At 46.1% G+C, this 23,577-nt stretch overlaps 1 protein-coding gene across 12 annotated transcripts in view; it reads left to right on the forward strand.

The window, feature by feature from the left end:
• The window catches only part of SYTL2 (synaptotagmin like 2), a 61,269-nt gene that overhangs the window by 6,965 nt on the left and 30,727 nt on the right, over positions 1-23,577 (forward strand). For 11 of the 12 annotated variants that reach the window (XM_035114528.2, XM_035114530.2, XM_060273893.1 and 8 more), the window contains exon 2: positions 12,837-13,238. In XM_035114528.2, coding sequence (XP_034970419.2) covers positions 13,138-13,238 — 101 coding nt within the window. In that variant the 5' untranslated portion in view covers positions 12,837-13,137. Of the gene's footprint in view, positions 1-11,651; positions 12,251-12,836; positions 13,239-23,577 lie in introns of those variants that run through there. The other variant, XM_035114531.2, reaches the window with a different exon arrangement.

A 23,577-nucleotide genomic window follows, 5' to 3' on the forward strand; every position in this document is an offset into this window, starting at 1 on the left:
CATCATAGAGTTTGAGGGGACCCTGAGGATCATCTAGTCCAACCCCCTGCAATGCAGGAATATGCTGCTGTCCCATATGGGGAATCAAACTTGCAACCTTGGGGTTATCAGCACCATGCTCTACCTAACTGAGCCTAGAAAGAGCAGAGGAAAGGTAAGTATGGATAAGCCCTTAGTCATGTCCCTTTCACAGCTGGCACAGTCCTGAAATATTGAAAGCTTTTGCATCCCTTAAATGTTTTGCTGTTGGCTGTTTCTAATGGCTTTTGTACTAAATTATAATTATAAATAGGTGTTTCCTTGGCCTCGAGTCTGAGGGTGAGAATAAGTGTTTTAGAGAGCCTTCCATTCACAAATCTGGATCCTTCAAGGCAGATGGGTTCTCCCCCTGTCACAATGAGAACCTATAAAGGGAAGTCATGCCCACCAGCTACATAAAATCATGGGAATAAAATGGGCTGGCAGTTTGTTCCAGGCCTAAAACTTGGCAATCACAGTTGGATCATTGCAAACAATGATTCTGTTTTAAAGCATGAAAAATAAGGGTCAGTTGGCTTTAGATTAGTCTGGAAGAGGTTGGCCTGGGGTGCATGCTTAAAATTTCTGCAAAAGGGGAAGCAGGCGCCTGCTTGTTTTAGACTCATCTTTGTCCCAGGGGAGGAAAATGCAATGTGAGAAAATGAAATCGATAAAAGGAGCCAGGCGGGAAGGGGCGGATGAGAGGAAGAGAGAGTTCTTGTTTGGAATTCCACACGTCATAACAGGGATGTAAGTCAGGGGTCAGCAAACTTTTTCAGCAGGGGTCCACTGTCCCTCAGACCTTGTGGGGGGCCGGACTATATTTTTTGGGGGAAAAATGAACGAATTCCCATGCCCCACAAATAACCCAGTGATGCATTTTAAATAAAAGGACACATTCTACTCATGTACAAACACCAGACAGGCCCTACAAATAAATAAATAAATTATTTATTTATTTATACCCCGCCCATTTGGCTGGGTTTCCCCTTGCCACTCTGGGCGGCTTCCAACAAATACAAAAATACATTAAAATATCACAGATTAAAAACTTCCCTAAACAGGGCTGCCATTAGGTGTTTTCTAAATGTCAGGTAGTTGTTCATCTCCCTGACCTTTGATGGAAGGGCATTCCACAGGGCGGGCACCACTACCGAGAAGGCCCTCTGCCTGGTTCCCTGTAGCTTTGCTTCTTCTCGCAGTGAGGGAACCGCCAGAAGGCCCTTGGAGCTGGACCTCAGTGTCCGGGCAGAATGATGGGGGTGGAGACGCTCCTTCAGGTATATAGGACCGAGGCCGTTTAGGGCTTTTAAGGTCAGCACCAACACTTTGAATTGTGCTTGGAAACGTACTGGGAGCCAATAACCCAGAGATGCGTTTTAAATAAAAGGACACATTATACTCATGTAAAAACATGCTGATTCCCGGACCGTCCGTGGGCTGGATTTAGAAGGTGATTGGGCCGCATCCGGCCCCCGGGCCTTAGTTTGGGAACCCCTGGTGTAAGTGGACAGTTTAGCCAAGTGCTATCCTAAGGCTAGGGACCCAGGTGGCGCTGTGGTTAAACCACTGAGCCTAGGGCTTGCTGATCAGAAGGTCGGCGGTTCGAATCCCTGTGACGGGGTGAGTTCCCGTTGCTTGGTCCCAGCTCCTGCCAACCTAGCAGTTCGAAAGCACGTCAAAATGCAAGTAGATAAATAGGAACCGCTACAGCGGGAAGGTAAACGGCGTTTCCATGTGCTGCTCTGGTTTGCCAGAAGCGGCTTTGTCATGCTGGCCACATGACCTGGAAGCTATACGTTGGCTCCCTCGGCCAATAATGCGAGATGAGCGCGCAACCCCAGAGTCAGTCATGACTGGACCTAATGGTCAGGGGTCCCTTTACCTTTACCTTTATCCTGAGGCTAGTCTTAGAATCACATTTTGTAGAGTTGGAAAGGACCACTAGGGTAATATTGTCCAACCCCCTACAAAGCAAGAATATTTTGCCCAACGTGGGGCTCGGACCCATGCCCCTGAGGTTAAGAGTCTCATGCTCTACCAACCCAGCTGTCGTAGTCCCATCTGTAACTCTTCACCGAAAATTCAGAAGTGGGAGATAAGAACGTGAGAAGAGCCTGCTAGCCCATCTAGTCCAGCTTCCTGTTCTCACAATAGCCTGTGGGAAGCCCCCTGCAGGATCTGATCACAACAGTTCTCTCCCCCTCCTGCAGTTTACAGCAACTGAGATTTAATAGCACAAGCCTATATACATATGCACACGGAAGAAAGTGCCATTGAGTTTCAATGGAGCTTACTCCCAGGTAAGTGGGTATAGGATTGCAACCTGGGCAAATGTGTGTGCTGTTGCATGCAAGGTAGCTTCAGTATTTGGGGTAGGCAACCTAAGGCCCGTGGGCTGGATGCGGCCCAATCACCTTCTCAATCTGGCCCATGGACAGTACAGGAATCAGCATGTTTTTACCTGAATAGAATGTGTCCTTTTATTTAAAATGCATCTCTGGGTTATTTGTGGGGCATAGGAATTTGTTCATACTTTTTTTCAAAATAAAGTCCGGCCCACCACAAGGTCTGAGGGATGGTGGACCAGCCCACGGCTGAAAAAGGTTGCTGACCCCTGAGCTGGGCTAATCTCCCTTAAAAATCTGATCAAGGTGCAGAAAATAAAGAGGAGACTGCTGAAATTGTAAGAATAATTGCTGGACATTTGGATACACTGGCAGGATTGAGCCATAAGAACTGTAGAGTTTGGCAGAAGATCATACCATTTAATCTGTTGCTACCGTGTTTCTCCTAAAATAAGACGGGCCTCAAAAATAAGCCACGGCAGGCTTTTCAAGGGTAGAATAAATATAAGACATACCCCGAAAATAAGCCGGGGGGGGAAGCAGGTCTGGATGGCGCCAAGGAAGAGGAAGAGGAAAAGGAAGTTTCCTGTCGGCGCCCTGAAACGGATGTTGCTGCCCTGCCAAATCACCCAGCAGCATGTCCCATGTGGAGTCACGACTGACCAGGAGCTGGCAAGAGCTGCAGCAGGACCCCCCCGAGAGCCGACCAGCAGGACCCCCCCGGGAGCCGACCAGCAGGACCCCGCGAGAGCCGCAGGTCCCGGCAGTACAGCGCGCCAAGCCCCGACCAAGCAGGACCCCACGAGGGCCGACCCGGGAGAGTCGACAACAGCGCGCCGTGCCGATCCACAACCCAGCGGGACCCGGCGAGAGCTGTAGCGCAAGCCGCACGAAGCCCCGATTGAGCGGGAGCAGGGAAGAGGTGCAGCGCTCGCCGAGCCCCGACGCAGCAGGAGCCTGCAACAGCGCGCTACGCCGACCCCCGACACAGCAGGACCCGGTGAGAGGTGCAGCACACGCCGCACCGAGCCCTGACTGAGCGGGAGCCGGCAATAGCGCGCCGCGCCGTGCCCCTACTGAGCGGGAGCCGGCAAAAGGCGCAGCGCTCGCCGAGCTCCAACCCAGCGGGAGCCTGAACAGCACGCCTCCCCGAGGTGAGAGCCGGTGAGACCCGGGACCCGGTGAGAGCCAGCAACAGCCCGCCCCGACTGAGCAGGAGACCATTGGGACCCGGTGAGAGCCAGCAACAGCCCGCCCCGACTCAGCAAAAGCCGGCAAGCGGTGCAGCGCTCGCGGAGCCAAGCCCCGACTGAGGGGAGCCGGCAAGAGGCGCAGCAATCACAGAGCCGAACCCCAACCGAGCGGGAGCCGGCAACAGCCGCAGCGTGCGCAACGCCAAGCCCCGACGGCAAGAGCCACAGTGTGCAGCGCACCATGCCGAGCCCCAAAGCCCAGTTTCAAAACACTACCGGTACAGTACCCTACTTTCTTTTCTTGCCTTGCCCACTTTACAAAATGCATGGTTAATAAAAAATACTTAATAAAAAATAAGACATCCCCTGAAAATAAGCCGTGGTGTGTTTTTTTGGAGGAAAAATAAATTTAAGACGTGTCTTATTTTAGGAGAAACACGGTACCAGTATACTTTCTTCGAATGATAAATGCATGGAGGCTGGAATTCCGGAAAGGTAAACAAAGGCCATTCTTCCAAAGGAGATCCTAGCCATCATCCTTGTTGCTGGGCTCGGGTCTCGCAACACATCCCTTGCCAAAGGCTCAAGGAAGACAAAGTTGTGCCATGGCATTAAAAAAACACAACCCATATCTTTGAAGTTGACAGCCAGTTCCGGCTCATGTGCAAAACAGAGCTTCTGAGTTACGCTGATAAAGAAGCAGGAAATTTAGAGTTGTGATGATAGGTCTTTCACTTTCTTGAAGATAAGTATCACGATCGAGGAATCTATAAAGGTACACTGGCATTTTGTAATTCCCACACTGTGTTTTCTCACATGACAACGTCAACCAAATTTCGGATAAACGCAAGCTACCGTACTTGCTTGCTCCCCAGAGTCTTACAACCAGCAATATAGACTGTCTTACCCTTTACATATCTAATAGATCACTTAGCTTTGCAGAAGAGGGTGCCTTGCAGATACCATCTTATCAGGAAGTGTGTTTTGTTCTGTTCAGCAGTTTTGTGGGGGGGCATATAACCTTTGGAACTCCCTCCCAGACTCTTACAGCTCAGTCCTGCCAATGGGTCTTGCTGTCTAGTAATTGTTCTTTCAATTTCAATAGCCTTCTCTTTATTTCCTATTATTATTTACTAAGAATAATAAAAATGCTTGCATCATCTCTGCCAAAGCCTCTAGACCACTTAACAATGCGCAAAATAGGGGAAAAATAGTTTCTTACAAAAACACAGGAGGATAGTGCTGGTCCATGTTGTCCTATCATTCTACAAATGGTAGAAATGTATTATTATTATTATTATTTTAAATGAAAGCTGGGAAAATTGAGGAGAACAATATCTTGGAGAAAAGGTGGTATATAGCTGCTGTAGTAGTAATAATAATAATACTGGTAAGCAATTGTGTTTCACGGGTCATCTGAATAAGGCTAGTAAATAATAACAGGCACCAACAGTTGCATCTGCCTAGTGTTGATTGAGGACCTGGGAAGAAGTTTTGGATCATGCCTTTATTATTATTAGTTGTTGATGTTTAATTGCATTTAACAGCAGCATCTGTCTTTGCAGGAGGTTGCAAGGAATCATAGAATCATAGAATCATAGAATCATAGAATCATAGAGTTGGAAGAGACCACAAGGGCCATCCAGTCCAACCCCCTGCCAAGCAGGAAACACCATCAAAGCATTCCTGACAGATGGCTGTCAAGCCTCTGCTTAAAGACCTCCAAAGAAGGAGACTCCACCACACTCCTTGGCAGCAAATTCCACTGCCGAACAGCTCTTACTGTCAGGAAGTTCTTCCTAATGTTTAGGTGGAATCTTCTTTCTTGTAGTTTGAATCCATTGCTCCGTGTCCGCTTCTCTGGAGCAGCAGAAAACAACCTTTCTCCCTCCTTTATATGACATCCTTTTATATATTTGAACATGGTTATCATATCACCCCTTAACCTTCTCTTCTCCAGGCTAAACATACCCAGCTCCCTAAGCCGTTCCTCATAAGGCATCGTTTCCAGGCCTTTGACCATTTTGGTTGCCCTCTTCTGGACACGTTCCAGCTTATCAGTATCCTTCTTGAACTGTGGTGCCCAGAACTGGACACAGTACTCCAGGTGAGGTCTGACCAGAGCAGAATACAGTGGTACTATTACTTCCCTTGATCTAGATGCTATCCTCCTATTGATGCAGCCCAGAATTGCATTGGCTTTTTTAGCTGCTGCATCACACTGCTGACTCATGTCAAGTTTGTGGTCAACCAAAACTCCTAGATCCTTTTCACATGTACTGCTCTCAAGCCAGGTGTCTCCCATCCTGTATTTGTGCCTTTCATTTTTTTTGCCCCAAAAAATCGGATTACATGATATTATGTCTAGATGCATAGTCAGCCTGCACATTTATTACAGTGCTCAAAGGGTGGGGTGAACTAAATGCAGTAGCCCCCAAAGTGCATTAGTGCAGACTGACTGCTGCACATATTGGCTTTCATTTAAAATAAAAGCATTCTGGGCTTCACGAATGTCTGTGCTCATACCGTGTTTCCCCTTTTTTAAGACGTAGTCATAATATAAGCCATGGCAGGGTTTTTATGCATTCGCGAAATATTAGACATACCCCGAAAATAAGACGTACCTTGTTGCTTCCCTTTGGAGCCTCAGAGAGGCTTGAGACCAGATGGGAGGGGGCCCGAGGCAGAGCGGTGGCGGGGCGACTGGCGGCGGCGGCAGGAGCCGCACTGCCGGAACGTTGTGGGCCGCATGGCCCGAAGCAGAGCGGCGGCGGGAGGCAGAGCGGCGGCAGAAGCCCTGCTGCCGGAACATTGTGGGCCGCATGGCCCGAGGCAGAGCGGCAGCAGGGCGACTGACGGCGGCGGGAGCTGCGCCGCCGGAACATTGTGCGCGGCATGGCCTGAGGCAGAGCGGCGGCCGGAGGCCCGCTAGCCCTCCCACACGATTCCGGAGGCTTTTCTGCAACGTAGGTGACGGCCCGCTGTTTCTCTGGGCCGTCAGGCTGCAATTTCACCGAGCCCCACCAAGCTTAGGCGGCGGCGGCATTGGCAGTTCTTTAGGAACTTGCTGATCTGGATCTCGCAGTTCTTTAGGAACTCGCGGAACCAGATCGGGCAAAACCTGGCGCGCAGCGCAGGCGTGGGATGAGGGACACGATCCAGCCTCGGCAGCCCTAGCGACGGCGAGGGGGGAGTTGTGAGCCTGCCGTTGGACGAAGCAGCCCCACCCCACCCGCTGCAGAGTCTCCGGAGCCAGATCCCTCGGCAGGATCACTTCAGCCCCCACTGCTTAAGAGGAGCTGCCGGTGGAGCGCAGGGAGCCTGGAGGGGTGGCGAGGAGGGCAACCTGTCCGTCTGCCCGCATCCCTCTCTTAACTGCTGTACGGTAACTTGGCAAAGAGGTTTCCCACCTCATCGTCCCTGCAGGCAGGCAGCCACGTTAGAGGGGAGAAGGGCAAGGGGGAGGGAGTTCATTAATGTTTCGAGAGTCAGCTCAGGAAGGGGACAAAGGGAATGCTTTAAAAGCGTCGCGAACGGGGAGATATTCACTTTTTTTCCAACAAGGTGTCCCAATGCAACGGCTTGAGTATCTCCTCTTTTACGTTGCAATCTACGTCAGCTTTTGCAACCGATAGGGCTCCAGCGCCGGCGCCCAGAGCAGATCTATCCATAGACAGTTCTTGCTTCACAAAACCCAAGTCATGTAGCACCGTTAAAAAAAAAAAAGACACCCCCTGAAAATAAGACACCGTGTGTTTTTTTGAGAAAAAAAAGTTATAAGACGGTGTCTTAAAAAGGGGGAAACACGGTATGTGTGTGTAATTTTGAATAATGTAATGTCAACATGGTAAAAGTTGGAAACGTGTGTGTGTGTTAAGAATGAATTATTATTATTTTCCAACTCTGTAATTTTAAAGGCTGTTTTTCAAGGTCTGGTGCAGTTCTTAATGCCTAACAATTTCTGAGGAAAAGAATACTGCAGAGCAAGCTGAACACGCTCGCCAGCTATAATTTGACATCCTCTGTGTTCATGAAACTTGCATTTAAGGCCTTAATTATGTGCAGCTAAATGATTCAGATTAGTTGGTTCCAGCCCACAATTGTGTGTTCTGGCTTGGCTCATAAGAGGCTGAAGAAGGTGCCCGCCCTGCCTTAGTTAAGCCAACAGTCTAGCTTTCAAAAAAGACTTCAAAATCCAATTTTAGTCAAGGTGTGGTAAAAGATTTGCAAACTTTTAGTTGTAAGGAAAATGTGTTCCATTTGGAAGGAGCAGAGCTTAATGTGCACATTAATGTTACATCTCTTGGGTTTTGCATTTTGAAACTTGGTTCTGCATAAACCAGGTTTCTTCCCTGTGTATATAGTTAGTTCCCAGGTCTAAAGGAAGTACTTGAGGTAACTTCCTGTAGAGATGAGAGGAAGCAGGAAGCGAATGTGGGCTTGGAGGCCCACATTGGTGACATTTCAGTCCACTGTCTTGATTCAAAATGGTGGCTAGCATCCAAAGTCTGCCACCCCCATCTCAGAAACATGCATGTCAAGTTTGGTGACAATCTTTCAAGAGGCATCCAAACCTATGCCCCCCCCCAAAAAAAACAGGCAAAGTCACGCCGAAATGATATTTCAAACTGCCATCTTGAATCATAATGGTGTTCAGCATCCGAACGTTGACAGAGATCGCTGCCCCCAACTCAGGAACCCTTGTGCTAAGTTTGGCAATGATCTATTGAGAGATGGCCAAACCTAGAGAACAAATGGACAAACCATTTCCCAAAATATGAAGTTGGTGACCTGGTGTGAAGGGAGGATAAGAAATACAGTTAACAAGGATAATTAATAATGTGCTACATTGTTTCTCTATTCCACCTGTAAGGATTGCAAAGTGGTTTACAAATAAAATTGTCTAGATATTGAATCGCCAGTTGAAAAGTAGCTTATAGTGGTTACACGGAATGCTTCATAAATAGTCAGGTTGGAAGGCCAGCGTGAAAATGTCTCTGCGTTCCTCAGGTTTCATCTGTATAGTTTCCTTGTCTCCATTCCACCTGAGATCCTGTTAACTGAAGATGCCAAAGAGTGGACATGGAACTTTATGAGTGCAACAAAACACGTGCTCTGTTATCCTCTCTAGAGTAATGTTTAGGCTTACCCAGACATCTTTAGTAGAAGAAGAGGCTAAAGACTAAACCCTACACAAATCCAGAGTGGAGTTCCTAAGATGTTTGGATGGCATCTTGTACGCCTCATTCCAGCAACTCCTGTAGCCGAGCTGGTGCCAAATTTCCTTTGGTGCTCTGCTTTCCTTTGGACCACAACAGTGACCACATCTTGTTGTCTGGGCAGCCTGGAACCTCCACACACACTGCTCAGGCTTGCTCCCCAGAGAGGTCCCTTTGGTGCTGCTAACACAGCAAAAACACTGCAGGAGGCAGCAGTTACGAGTTACCGGTCTCTGCAGCCACAGCAGGTGCTGTGATTCTCCAGTGGTTTTGAGTTCACCCGCAGAGGCACACTCCATTGTCTTTTGAGATAGCCAGATGCCAACAAGTGGTACGGTGGTACCTCCGGTTGCGAACGGCATCTGTTCTGGAGGTCCGGCTGCACCCTGAGGAATTTGCCACCGGAGGACCGCTTCTGCGCATGTGCCCGGTACGGTCTAGCACTTCTGCGCATGCGCACGGCGTGTAGAGCCATGTGCGCGTGGCGAAACCCAGAAAAATACTTCTGGGTTTGTCACGTTCGCATCCCGAAGTTTACGTATCCAGTGGGATAGTAAAGCGGAGGTACGACTGTATTTCAACACCCCAATTCGGCAGCCGCTTGCTTGCTCTAAGCGAGACCCTTCAGTCGCTTAGGCTGCCCAACAGTTTGTGGCAGAGGAGAGCATACAAATAACTCTTGCAGTGAGAAATTCTTAAAAAGATTAGGCCTAAATCCTTTAATGTGAGGTGCAGCTGAAAGCCAGGAATGATCTGGTGCTCTGCTTCTGCGTAAAAGTTAAAACGTTAATTACTGGAATGACTTCTGTTTAGCACCTTGCATGTGATAGAAGGTTACCTACTCTGAAGGCTTAAGTAGAAAATCTGGCAGGTAAAAACAACAGTGGGAGTTCTGATAGCGAAAGATCAGTGATGGGATTTAATGGAGATAAGAGAATGGGGCAAGAGGGAGGGTTGATCGGTAGTCTTTATAACCTTTCTAGCAAAGTATGAGAGATTCTTTCAAACTTCTTTCTTTTTCTTCTTCAGTATAAAGAAATAGTATGTGTATATTCTGGAGAAAATGCAAAGGGAGCGGAGGGAGAGAGGTTGTGGCCACTGGGGCAAAATCCCTAAAATAGTTTGTGGGAAAGCTGTTTTTGGCACTCCCCTTGTCTTTTGCTTTCCATCATTCCTTCTTGCTAGCTCACACATAATTGCACAAACCCAGACGTCTGATTAAACCCCTTGCAACATGGATTTCAAAATGTGGTTTCTAGCGTGGATTACTTGTGCTCTAGGACACCCCTGGAATGCTAATGTCAAGTTTCATTACCAATGCTGGAAGTTAAATGTGAAATGCTTATGAATGCCTCTGGACCCAGGACTGGCCTTCTGACTTACTCACAAGTCATAGTTATAATCCCTTGGAGTTATCTGAGGTTGCTGCTGTACTAAGTTTTAACTCATTGCTGTGTGATAGCATTTCCGGAAGAGTAGAAAATGCTAATAGGACTGTAACAAAAAGTGCCTTTTTGATCCAGAAGTCTTCAATCAACGATTTAAGGCTTAGGATTCCCCCGCCCACACTTTTAACTGAGTACAGTATCTGTTAAGGATGGAAAAGGCCATGTTGCTGGTTGTTGCTTGTGGCTCCCTTGTCTGGTCTCAATCTCCCTTCCAGTCTGGCTGCCCCAGATGCAAAATCAGCAGGAAAAGTTGGGCCAGACTGTTCCAGGCTAGTGGTGGTGGTGAGCTTCTCTGCTTGTTGCTTTTGGAGCCTTTCCAGCTCATTCCAACAATCAGTGAGGGAGAAAAGAAGCAATCTGGCTACTGGCTCCCTGCTTCTACTTGCCATGGTATTAGCTTGAACTCAAGCCAGAAGAGTAGAAATGTGATAAATTGGTTCATTCTTAAGTGGGAAAAATGAGGCCCATGATTAGTTTTTTGCCTGCAGAGGTGGACTTGACTATGCTCGTGCTGCTGCTCTGCGGAGAGAAGCAGATTTGATTGCAGGCACGAGCCAGGGACATCTACCCAAATTGATGGGTGCTGGCTGTTCATCTTGTGTAAGCGAAATGAATGTCTTGGTCATAACACTAGCATTTGGAGTAGCCAAATGGAACTGAATAGCAATAGGTTCACAACAGACAAAACACACAGAACTTCTTAAAAACCTAATACTGTAATAGCCTGCTAGATTGGGCCAATGGCCCATCTAGTCCGACAGAGGACGAGATGGTTGGACAGTGTTCTCGAAGCTACAAGCATGAGTTTGACCAAGCTGCGGGAGACAGTAGAAGACAGGAGTGCCTGGCGTGCTATGGTCCATGGGGTCACGAAGAGTTGCACACAACTAAATGACTAAACAGCAAGTCCAGCATCCTGCTCTCACAGTGGCCAGCCAGTTGCATTTGGGAAACTCACAGGCAGGGCTTGAGCACCAGATGACTCTCCCCTCCTATGGACTGCTATTCAGATCATATTTGGAACACGTTTGTGCCTGAGTTAAAAACAAAAAGCAAATAGATATTATGTCTCCAGATCACCTTGTATAATTTGGTCCTGATTCAGTGTTGGTGTCATTTCTTGTGATGTTGAAGCCCTTTTGACATCCTCTGACCATCTTTTTAGAAGAGGTTCAGGAAAATTGCAGAAGCACCATATGGTTTTCCTTTTGTTCACCGATCTGCTCCCTGTCCTCCTTTAATATAACAGCTTTGTCCTTTCCCTACTTCATTTTGATTGTGAATGGTGTCTTTTGTAGCCCAGAACTAAGAAAGCTATGGCCCTCCATCACCACAGGTTTCATATAGTCATAGAATCGTAGAGTTGGAAGGATCATATAGCTCAGCTCCTTGCAATACAGGAATCTCAGCTAAAGCCCACATGACAGATGGCCATCCAACCTCTGCTTAAAAACCTCCAACAAAGGAGAGCCCACAACCTCCCGAGGGAGACTGTTAAGAAGTAAAACTAAAAATTATTTGGGGAAGGGGAAAAACATATCAGGCCCAAACAGCCCCATGACAACTGAGATGGCTGACTTGGGATGGGTTGGAATATCTGGAACCCTGAACAGAAGCACTTTCACACTGCAGCATTTTGTTACAGCCACCACTTGTGCATGTATAGTAACTGCTATTCAGGAATTGGTACCCTGTGTGAACTTTCATCAAGTGATGTTTTTAAAAAGCAGCTTATCAGTCTAGCCTGCAGGATGGTGTGTTAATGTTGTTGTTTTCCTCTTAGCTAGAGTTGGTTGTCTTGTTGCAGTTGTGCCTTGGGCAGCCTGGAAGGACAGGACTGGCTTCCAGCCTGTTTATGTTGCTTCAGAGTCAGTCATTAGCTGCTGGAATTTCCCCCCTTGAGGGTGTTGGCTTCTTAGAAGCATTTTTTATGGAGGCTGCATCAATCTAGTGCTTACCCTGTACTGTTTTTTTCCCTTGGAAACAACTGGTTGGCTGGAGGATAACGTCCGTATTCAATTATGGTTAGTTACCACTTTTCATGCCTTGTATAGTATCTAAAGATCTCCTCACTCCCCGTGAAGGTCAAATTAATCAGTTTGCAAATCGGCTTTGGCACTGCAAAACTGCAAATTATTATTGGCATGCTATTGAACTTGTGGCTAAGTGCTAAAGGCTTATCTATACTTACCTTTTGTCCTACTCTTTCCAGACAGAGGTCTATGTTTTAATGCTCTGTTTCTGAGTGTTGTTGTTGGTTTTGTTTTGTTTTTGCCCTGAGCTTTCCTCTCGACAACCTGCTTTTTAAAGCTGAATTGGAGCAAACGTCACTTTAGGTTTTCCACGAATTGACATTTGTTCCAATTGAGCTTTAAAGAGTGGGTTTTCGAGGGGAAAGATCCGGAGCAAAAAAAAAGGTGTGTGTGTGTGCGCGCTTGTACACCGACCTTTAAATCATAGACTGTGTGTGGAAGGAGCGCAAGAAAAGTACAGTAAGTGTGGATAAGTCCTTAGTTAATAAATAATTCTGTATCCCTGCTGCCCCAAAGCTTTGCTCCCTTGGCCAAGAGGGCTAGAACTTAATACTTCCCTCTTGCTTCTTGTCCGTAGGTGATGCTCACATTGGATTCCGGAGCATAAAGTTAATCCCATGAGCTGCTGAAGCATGAAGCAAGGCTCCCCTGTAACGTACATGTGATTTGAGCAATCCAGGAATGCAGCGCCTTATCCACAGAGTCTCGGCGGGAGAAGCGCATCTCCTAGAAAACGGAATTCGGGAACTTTTAAAAAACTGCTGCTCGCTTTGGTGCACGACCCCACACACTCTTGGTGAAGGCTGCTACTAGGTTTCTTCTCTCTGCGTTGTTCCTTTTTTAAAAGAAGCAAACGATTTCAATACGAAAATAGCAAGATGATCGACTTGAGCTTCCTTACGGATGAAGAGCAGGAGGCGATCCTCAAGGTGCTTCAGCGGGATTCAGACCTGAAGAGAGCTGAAGAGGAGAGGGTCAGGTAAGAACCAGGAATTCCTTCATACTCGGACAAGTACGGTAGTTCAGTGAGAGTGAATGAGTGTGTAAGAGAGCAAACTGCTAAGTCTTCACCCCCTTCTGGATTTGCTCTGGCTTATTGCCACTAGTGAAGAGTTTTTATTTCTTTCTTTCCTTTTTGAAATATTTTTTATTTGATTTTACAAGTATAAAATTATAACAATGCAAAATACATACTGTATCCATATTTGGAGATTCCTCCGAATCTCTGGACTTTCCACCTTCCCCTCCATGGGTCCTATTGTCAACCTTTTCAACTGCATATTATTCAGTAATCCATATTTTATGCCACTCCATTTTATCCATAATATTTGCTGCGTTACAAGTGTCATTGCAGGCGTGCTAATGTTTTCATGTGCTTACATTGGTCTCCCAGGTAAGTTATACATTTCCCCCATTTTTATTAAAATTTTGTTCTTCTTGGTTCCTGAGCTTTCTGGTAAGTTTTGCCATTTTCGTCAAAAGTCCAGCAACTTACTGGTAGTTTGCCATTCTTCTGTGGTAGGGACTTTGTCCTCTTTCCATCTCTGGGCTAGTTACATCCATGCAGCTGTTGTTACATACCTAAAAAGCCTTCTCTGCTCCTTTGGAATATCGGTACCTAAAGTTCCTAATAGAAAAGCTTCTGGGTTTTTTTTAATAAAAAAGTTATTTTAAACATTTTTCCAATTCAATAATAATAATAATGATAATAATAATAATAATAATAATAATAATAATAATAATAATAATAATAATAAAATATGTAATTTATACCCCGCCTATCTGGCTGGGCTTCCCCAGCCAGCCACTCTGGGCGGCTTCCAACAAAATATTAAAATACAGTAATCCACCAAACATTAAAAGCTTCCCTAAACAGGGCTGCCTTCAGGTGTCTGGTAGTTGTTCTCTTTGACATCTAGTGGGAGGGCGTTCCACAGGGTGGGTGCCACCACCGAGAAGGCCCTCTGCCTAGTTCCCTGTAACTTGGCTTCTCGCAGCGAGGGAACCACCAGAAGGCCCTCGGCACTGGACCTCAGTGTCCAGGTAGAACAATGGGGGTGGAGACGCTCCTTCAGGTATACTGGACCGAGGCTGTTTGGGGCTTTAAAGGTCAGCACCAACACTTTGAATTGCGCTTGGAAATGTATCATTTCCCAGAATGCTTTTATTACCTTTCACATCCATCACATATGATAAAAGGTGCCTTCCTTTTCTTTACATTTCCAGCAGGTATTTGTACTTGTCTTATACATTTTTTCTAACTTAATAGGAGTCAAATACCACTGATACATTGTTCTCATATAATTTTCTTTCGGTGTACAACATGCCGAGAATTTCAAATCACTGGTGCCCCTCTGAATCCCAATTCAAATCACTGGTGCCCCTCTGAATCCCAATTGCTGGGAATCACAAATGGGGAGAGTGCTGTTGCACCCAGGCCCTGCTTGTGAGCGTCCCATAACAGACACCTGGTTGCCCACTGGGATGCTGGATTCGTTGAGCTCTTGACCTGAATCCAGCAGGGCTCTCCAGGTGGAGGTCTGCCAAGATAGCAGAACCCCCATGCCCAGGGGATGAGTCTGCCTCTGAATACCAGATGATGGGGAATAACAGTTGGAGAGTTGCTATTGCCTGTGGGATTCCCATAATGGACCCACTGTGAGAACAGGGTGCTGGACTCGAGGGGCCTTTGGACTGACCCAGCAGGCCTGTTGGGTTCTTAAAACAGATATTGATTTTTAAAACATCACCACAACTTTATCCTTCGTGGTACCTCTGGCATTTTGTTGCCTTGGGGTTGTGTCCTGAAAACGCAACGTGCAATTAAATCACCTCTCTCGCTAAGGCAGCCTAGCCACTGTTGGGTCCATCGCCCTGGGAGAAGTGTGCTATATCCTTAGTACTTTTGCAAAGCTAAGCAGCATCTACTGTGGTTTCACACTGGATGGGGGATGTAGTGTTGAGATTCCTGCATCGCAGCAGGGTAGATGGGCTGGATGACCCGTGGGGTCCCTTCCAACTCTACGTTTCTGTTCTATTTATTTCTTGTGTTACTTAGCCAGAGTAGTCTTCCCATTATATATTGGAAGGCAGAACTACAAGTAAGCTCTGTGTTATGAGACGTGAGGAACTGAGGGGCTGTGTCAGGTGGTTTGCAGATAAGAGCTGCCAGATTGAAAGCTTGTTTTCCTAGGCACAATAATTAGCGATGGAGAATTCCTGTGGTGCAGCATGCGAGTCAGGAGATCTCAGTTCTGTTGCTCATTGGATCTGCCTTTGACACGGACCAGGGCTTTGAATCCCTTGCTAACTCCCACCCATTCTGCCCTTGTGATGAGCACCGAATTGCAAACCAATGTGGAGTCGTAAGAGAATGCTTACTTTGATTTCATGTATTTATTTGGAGCTTTTGTACCCTGTGCTTTAGCCAGAAATGTTCTCAGGGTAGCTTTCATACAATAAGTTAAAACATGATATTCCCTGCCATTAGGGTTACTATCTTTAAAAAAAAAAGACACCACGACACACAAGGAAAAAGGGATGGGGAGGGAAGAGGAAAGAATCAAACCCGAGTGCCAGTTCTTAAACAGTCTTTAGCAATTGTGCATGTTTAGAACCCTTCTCTTGCTCCAAATAGTCTAGGGAGAGATAGCTGAGTCAGTACAGCATGAGACTAAACTAAACTCACACTAAACTCTTAATATCAATTGGAAATATGTTTTGTATAAAATTTCTAAACTTTTGAAACTTACAATTTTTAAAATAAAAAAGCAAACTGTTAATTGAGTCGTGGGTTTGAGTTCGAGCACCACACTGGCCAAAAATATTTCCGCATTGCAGGGGGTTGACCTAAATGACCCTTGCTGTTCCTTCCAGCTCTACTTGGTTTTATTGACATCAGCTGGTGGAGCAGCCATCATAGATCAAACAAAGCAGGAAGAGAACTGTTCTGCAATGTATCCCATAATCATCAGAGCATTTCCCACTGAAGGCAAGTTGAGACCTACATCAGTTGAGTGCTGAAATGTGATGTACTGGAAGAAAGCAGGAAGCTGTGTTTATACGGAGCCCAGGCCATTAATCCAGCTAGCTTTGCATTGTCTATGCCAGTGTTTCTCAGCAGTGGGCTTTGAACCAGTTTCTGGTGCTGCAGGCTGCCCGGTGCCTCCTTGCTTATCTGCCGCAGCCCTTAGAGATGTGATGAAAGCCTTTTGGCTGGACCAACTCCCAACACCAGCAACATATTGTATGCTGAGTGAAGGTGGCAGGGAGGCTGGGAAGTTCTGGAAGAAGGGAATGGAAGTTTCCCTTTTCCGAGGGGTGATGGCTGTGCAGTCAAAAAGGCAGGTGAAAGGTTGATAATAAGAATGCAAGAAGAGCCTGCTGGATCAGGCCAGTGGCCCATCTAGTCCCACATCCTGTTCTTACAGTGGCCAACCAGATGTCTCTGGGAAACTGCAGCAGCTAGACTGGTGACTGGGAGCGGCCGCTGAGACCACATAACACCGGTCCTGAGAGATCTACATTGGCTCCCAGTACGTTTCTGAGCACAATTCAAAGTGTTGGTGCTGACATTTAAAGCCCTAAACGGCCTCGGTCCAGTATACCTGAAGGAGCGTCTCCACCCCCATCATTCTGCCCGGACACTGAGGTCCAGCTCCGAGTGCCTTCTGGTGGTTCCCTCGCTACGAGAAGCCAAGTTACAGGGAACCAGGCAGAGGGCGTTCTTGGTAGTGGCACCCACCCTGTGGAATACCCTCCCACCAGAGGTCAAAGAGAACAACAATTACCAGACCTTTAGAAGGCATCTTAAGGCAGCCCTGTTTAGGGAAGCTTTTAATGTTTGATGGATTTCTGTATTTTAATATTTTGTTGGAAGCCACCCAGAGTGGCTGGGGGAACCTGGCCAGATGGGTGGGGTATAAATAATAAATAATTATTAATTATTATTATTAAACTAGCAAGCATGACCTGAACACAACAGCGCTTTCCTACTCCTGTGTTTTCCAGAAACTGGTATTCAAAAGCATTGCTGTTTCCAGTTGTGGAGGCAGAGCCTAGCCATGCTGACTAGTAGCCATTGATATCCACGGATTTGACTAATCCTCTTTTAAAGCCATCCGAGTTGGTGGCCATTGGCATTCCTGTGGGAGCGAGTCCCATAGTTTAACTACCGTACTACACGCTGTGTGAAGTACTTTAACTTTCCTGAGCCTTCCAGCAGTCAACATCATCTTAAGTCCTTGAGTTAATAAGAGAGGGAGTAAAACTTTTCTCTGTCCAATTCCTCCATGCTGTGCATTCTTTTATAAACATCTATCATGTTGCCTCTTACGCTCCTTTTTTCTCTAAACCGAAAGTCCCCCAAAGCTGCAACTGAGGAAGGAAGGAGATAAGAGAAGAATGTGGCTAAAGGAGGAAGAAGCGAGTGTCAAAGGACCAGGGAGGATGGATGGAGGAAGCTGGCAGCTTGGGCGGGGAGGAAATAAAAAGTACACGTTGAGTGTAAAACGAGGAGAAATCACTAGAGATTTATAAAAATGCTTTGAGAGGCACATGAGTGCGGAAAGGGGCGGATACAAAAGAAAAAGTCTTCTCTGCTTGGAGCCTCAGGATCAGAAAATCCTGCCTAATCAATTCTCCTGAGTCACAATATCTCCAAAGCAGGTGTCTGTACTTAGCTTGTAGAAAACTAAGGAGCAACAGTGGTCTGCTTAGGGCAGCCTTTCTCAGTCTTGAAGTGTTGTTGGACTACAACTCCTATCATCCCTAGTTAGCTGGACCAGTGGTCAGGGATGGTGGGATTTGTAGTCCAAACACATCTGGGGACCCAACATTGAAAAAGGCTGGCCTTAGGGGGGTTCCGGTTTCTGCCGGCAGGAATGGCGGACCTGTTTTCCATCCCTCTGACCTTCGTAAGGAATTTGGCGGTTGCTAGGGGAGTAAATGGCAACCCCCTACCCTCTCCGGGGGTTACGGAGAGGGGCCGCTGGCCCGCGATGCCCCCAGACCCACTCCGACTGTTTATGGAGTGGGGGGAGCTTGGGCTGAAAAGCACTTACGAGGGCCAGGACTCCCGGACGCTAATCTGCATGGCGGGGATTTCCATGGTTAAAGAAGATAATTAGGCTTAAAACTATGGACATACTTCAGAAGGAGGGGAAGAAGCGCTGTTTACTGCTGAGAAATTTATGCTGCTGAGGGAGAGGAGTCAAAGGCTGTATATCATCTGGAAGAAGGATTGATGGGGACGGAGCGATAAGGGAATTGAGTTTTTTTTTATTTTTCTTCATATGAGTTACTTCGTACCTTCCCAGACGCGATGTCCTGGCTTGTTTGGAGTGAAAGAGAAGCAAAAGACTGTGTGAGTTGAACTTTATAAACTGTTGTTACTGAGCATATTTTTTAAAGATGTGGAGTTGCCGATGAGAAAAGCCCCCCCCCCCTAGTCGGATGGAAGGAGTCCTAGACGCGTTCGGAGGTTTTATGAGCTGTGACGCACTTTGAATTGGAGCAGCGACCTGAAGCTAAGTTCAGCTATAGGGCAAGGAGATCCATTAATTTACCAAGAGTTTATGGTTTGATGTTTGGGTCTTCTGCCTGGAAAAGCTGTAAATTCTATAAAGATCGTTAATCTTCATGGCTATGAGAGAAAACGAAAGTGATTTGAGTTTTTTTAAGATGGCGCTGCTTCGTGTTGAGAGTCGACGCAACAGGGAGCTCCAGACCAAGAAGATTTATGGGGAGGCTGGACTGATTAACCCACACAGGAGAAAGAACATCTGTGAAACCTTGTTTGATATTTATCTCAGCAGCTGGGAAACAATCGGTTGAAAGTGGAAAACATCTATGTGACTGTAAGGGGAAGATCTGGATTATTATGAACTTGGAGGACGATTTGAACTTTAGAAAAAAGACGGCAGTGGACGGTTGCGAGGAATCCCCAATTTCTTGAAGCATGGGAACCCAAATAAAAAACTCTCTAGATGATTTGGCATAACATTCGGTTTGATTGATATATATATGTGTATAATTTGAAATAATGAATGTGATATAATTGGTTTTAATTGGAAAATTAATAAAAATATATTTTTTAAAAAAAAGAAAAGAAAAAGGCTGGCCTTAGGGCGCACTGACCCGCAACCACCGGAAGTTAGGCATATTGTTCTCAGCTGCCTTGAGTACAACATTATGAAGGAAAATGTGTAACATCCCTTCATGTGATCTGCAGGGGCTTGAAAAAACACAGTTTCTTTAGTTGCATCCTTGCTGGTGGGGAGGTACTTGTAAAATTATGTCAGTAGCTTTTGTGCCGATAAGGCAGGGTGTGGGGTGCATTTAGAATCAAATATTTACTTTTAGATTGTTACTTCGGCAATGGGTTTGCTTAAAGGGCTGCTATCGCTGCCATAAATGATTGTGTCAACAAGTCCTGATAATTCACTGAATCTGTGCCTCCCAAGTATAAGGCCTCTCAGAGTTTAGTCTCTACACAAATAGCAAATGAGTTGGTGAAACATTTCCTGGGTTTGACAGTTTCAGATCTTGCAGAAGGGCTGTGTGTCAGATGTTTGAATACAGTGGTACCTCGGGTTACAGACGCTTCAGGCTACAGACGCTTCAGGTTACAGACTCTGCTAACCCAGAAATAGTACCTCGGGTTAAGAACTTTGCTTCAGGATGAGAACAGAAATTGCGGCACCGGGAGGCCCCATTGGCTAAAGTGGTACCTCAGGTTAAGAACAGTTTCAGGTTAAGAACGGACCTCCAGAACAAATTAAGTTCTTAACCCGAGGTACCACTGTACTTTCCCCTAGTCCTTTAGGTAGCATCCCAGAAATTTAAGGATCTCAGAGGGTCAACTGTTAATTGAACTTGGAAAGTAATGGGCACCCAGCGAAGATGGAAACTGCGTGGAGCGAGGGCCAGCTTTCTTCTTTGTTGCATTCTGTACCAGCTGCAAGCTCAGAACTTTCTTTAAAGACAGCTTCATGGTCCAGGAGCATTGCAATACCCCACCACCTGAATGTAATTTCGAGGCAGGTGTGTGTTCTCTGTTTGGCATGGTGCAGTATTCTGAAGCCACTGCAATCAATTGGGGAAGGGGCGAACTTGTAGGTTTTGATGGAGGAATGTAATAAGAGCCCTGCTGGATCAGGCCAATGGCCCATCTAGTCCAGCACTCTGTTCTCACAGTGGCTGCAATCAGGACCCGGAGTACAACAGCACTCTCCTCACTTGTGATTTCAGCAACTGGTATTCAGAGGCACGTTGCCTCCTGCAGTAGAGGTACAGTAGAGCATATTCATTGTGGCTGGTAAAAAAAGGGTAAGAGGTAAAGGACTCCTGGATGGTTAAGTCCAGTCAAAGGTGACTATGGGTTTGCGGCGCTCATCTTGCTTTCAGGCCGAGGGAGCCAGCATTTGTCCACAGACAGTTTTCCGGGTCGTGTGGCCAGCAAGACTAAACCGCTATTGGCGCACGGAGGACCGTGACATGTGCCAGAGCGCACGGAAACGCTGTTTACCTTCCTGCCACAGAGTTACCTATTTATCTACTTGCATTGGCATGCTTTCGAACTGCTAGGCTGGCAAGAGTTGGGACAGAACAATGGGAGCTCACCCTGTTGCGGGGATTCGAACCGCCGACCTTCCGATCAGCAAGCCCAAGAGGCTTAGCGGTTTAGACTGCAGCATTAGTAACTACAGATTAGCCCTATCGCTCTTGAATTTGCCTAATCTGTTGAATTTGCCTAATATTGTGGGAGCAGGGTCCATAGTTTAGCTATATGTTGTGTGAAGAAGTGCTTTTAAGGTGAAGGGTTTTTGTTTTTTTAAAAAAATGCAAATGGCATCAACTTTGTTCTTGGACTCAGCTATACAGCTGCAAATAGAACATTTTAAGTGTGTTTTAAGTGCAATGAACAATGTGACACTACCGTAGATGGCGATGTGAGCCTTATGGAAAATTCAATGTCTTTTTAAAAACACTTTAAAAACCCCCAACCATTTTCATAATGGTTTTTATTTGTATGTTGATTCCACCCTTGTTTTTAATCTCTAAATCTCCTCAAGTCGAGTGAGGAAAAGGCGATGTTTAAATAAATATATCATTGTGATAACAACTTTGAGGGCTGGATCACAGTGATGGGGAGGTTTTAATATTTTCATCCTCTGCTGTTCTCCTCAGGAAAATCCTTACTTTGAAGGTACCAATGCAGGTACTCTGAGAGAGCTGCAGCCAAATCTAACAATGCATATTCTTACTAGTTAGCATGTGAAGGGGTTAAGACCATAGAGCTGTATAGCTGACCATAGAAACATAATTGGTAGAGAAGGCTCTGTGTGATGTCATTTCCCCTCCTCTCCTGAGGGGGAAGGAGCAAATAGCATTTCCTGTTCCCTCCCTCCCACCATGCGAGCAGACTGACATGGCTGGGCAATGCTCTGAGCCCAGACTCCATTTTGGAACTTTGTATTTTTGTACCCAATGAGTATTTTAACTGCATTTACTTTTAATGCCGTTGCTTCTAAGAATGAATGCTTGACTATGAGTAAAATAAATGTTTTAAACTTACTTTTCAGTCTATAACCTGTTTCTTTGAGAAACGGGGGGGTAACAGAGGGAGAGTAGCCTAATGGCTACTTCTTGTGTTTCCAATTAAACTCGTCTAAAATGAGATTTAAACCCTGCACTTTTAAACACAAGTGGAAAGCTGATTCTTCTGTCTGTTAACCCGCATATGTGCGTCTGTATAAAGCCCATCAAGCACTAACCTCAGTGCTTTTACTAGGTTTTACACAGGATTAAAATCACTCTGATCCCATTATTAATCAGCCCTTCCTCAACGATGCTATTTGCATTTTTTTAAATTAAAAAACCAGCCCCTCCCCTTTGGTACTTAACGCCACAAGCAGTTTGGCTCTAAGTGACTCATCCTTGAGTTGAGTACCTGCACTGCACCCTCTTGTCAGTCAGTGAGAGAACCTGGAGTCAAAGGAAGTGAATCAGGCATTTACACAATTACCCAAATCAGTACCTTTCTGTTGAAAGCAGTTCAGACTGTCCTAGTGGCATTCTCAAACCAAGAAAATACCATATTTACCTGTGTAATACCATATTTTCCTGTATAAGACGCCCCCAAATTTTTGACATTATTTTTAGGGGGGAGAAAACCTACTCTTATACATGGAAAAATATGGTAATCTGCTTGGATAGCTCAGTTGGTTAGAGCCTGGTGCTGATAATGCCAGGGTTGCAGGTTCAATCCCCAGCTGCATATTCCTGCATTGCAGAGGGGTTGGGTTATATGATCCTCAGGGTCCCTTCCAACTCTGCAGTTCTATGATTCTATGAAAAATCAGGATTTTGAACTTCTCCTGTTCCCCATCCCCCTCACCACACACACATTGGCCCCCAGTTCATAACCCTTACAGGGGGGGGGGGAAGGTTGCAATTGCAGGAATAGGGTGGGCCCTGATTGCATCTCAGGTGTCAAAGGCCAGGGTAAAGAGGTTTTATATGCTCTGTGCCGTTGTGAAAAATAATATAGATCTACTGGTGTTTTTATTATATGGTGTCCTCGTGCTCCATGAATGCAACCATTGATAAACAACAGTGACGCAGGAGACAGAGCTAAACGTTTAGGAATCCCTTTCTGTGTTGGATACTTAAAGCCCCTAAACTAGAATAACAAAGGAAGACAAGTCATGTGTTACAAAAGCTGGAATACTAACTCCCTTATGACCAGTCACATTGATTCAAAGTGGTGCTTCATAACCGCAAGTGAAGAGGGCTGGAGTGGCTTGAGAGAGTACATACTTTTGAAAGGTCACACCAAGTATTGCTATGAGTTTGTGGGTGCCTAGAAACCCCCTCAATTTCTGGGTGCCAGATCCTCCCCCCAAATTCCTGGAAGTATTGGGTCTCGGAGTTTAATCAATGCTTGGAGCATTGAGTTGGGCAGCCATATGCTGAAATTAGCGTTGTCGAAACACAGGCCAAATCCGTTTTTCCCATGCTCATGAAATTTCCTGGGAGAAGAGCCATTACCGAGAACGAAAGTAAGGTAATGGGCAATTAACAAAGCAGATGCTCTGTGCCGGGTGTCAGGTGGGGGTCAGCCCCTTCTTCCACTCAGAGACTGCAGAGAAACAGTGTTAAACGCAGCTCTCTGGACAAAGAGCTAGGCTTCATTTCTTTTTGGATCCAAGGCAGCAGCAGTTGGAGGAACAGGACCCTCTTGGGGTGAAGTGCTTTGAGTAGAGAGGCTCAGGTTGTATACACGTGTAAATAAATCGTACGTCATAAAGACACCT

The sequence above is a fragment of the Zootoca vivipara genome, chromosome 4 (genome assembly GCF_963506605.1).
Source record: "Zootoca vivipara chromosome 4, rZooViv1.1, whole genome shotgun sequence".
Taxonomy (NCBI): domain Eukaryota; kingdom Metazoa; phylum Chordata; class Lepidosauria; order Squamata; family Lacertidae; genus Zootoca; species Zootoca vivipara.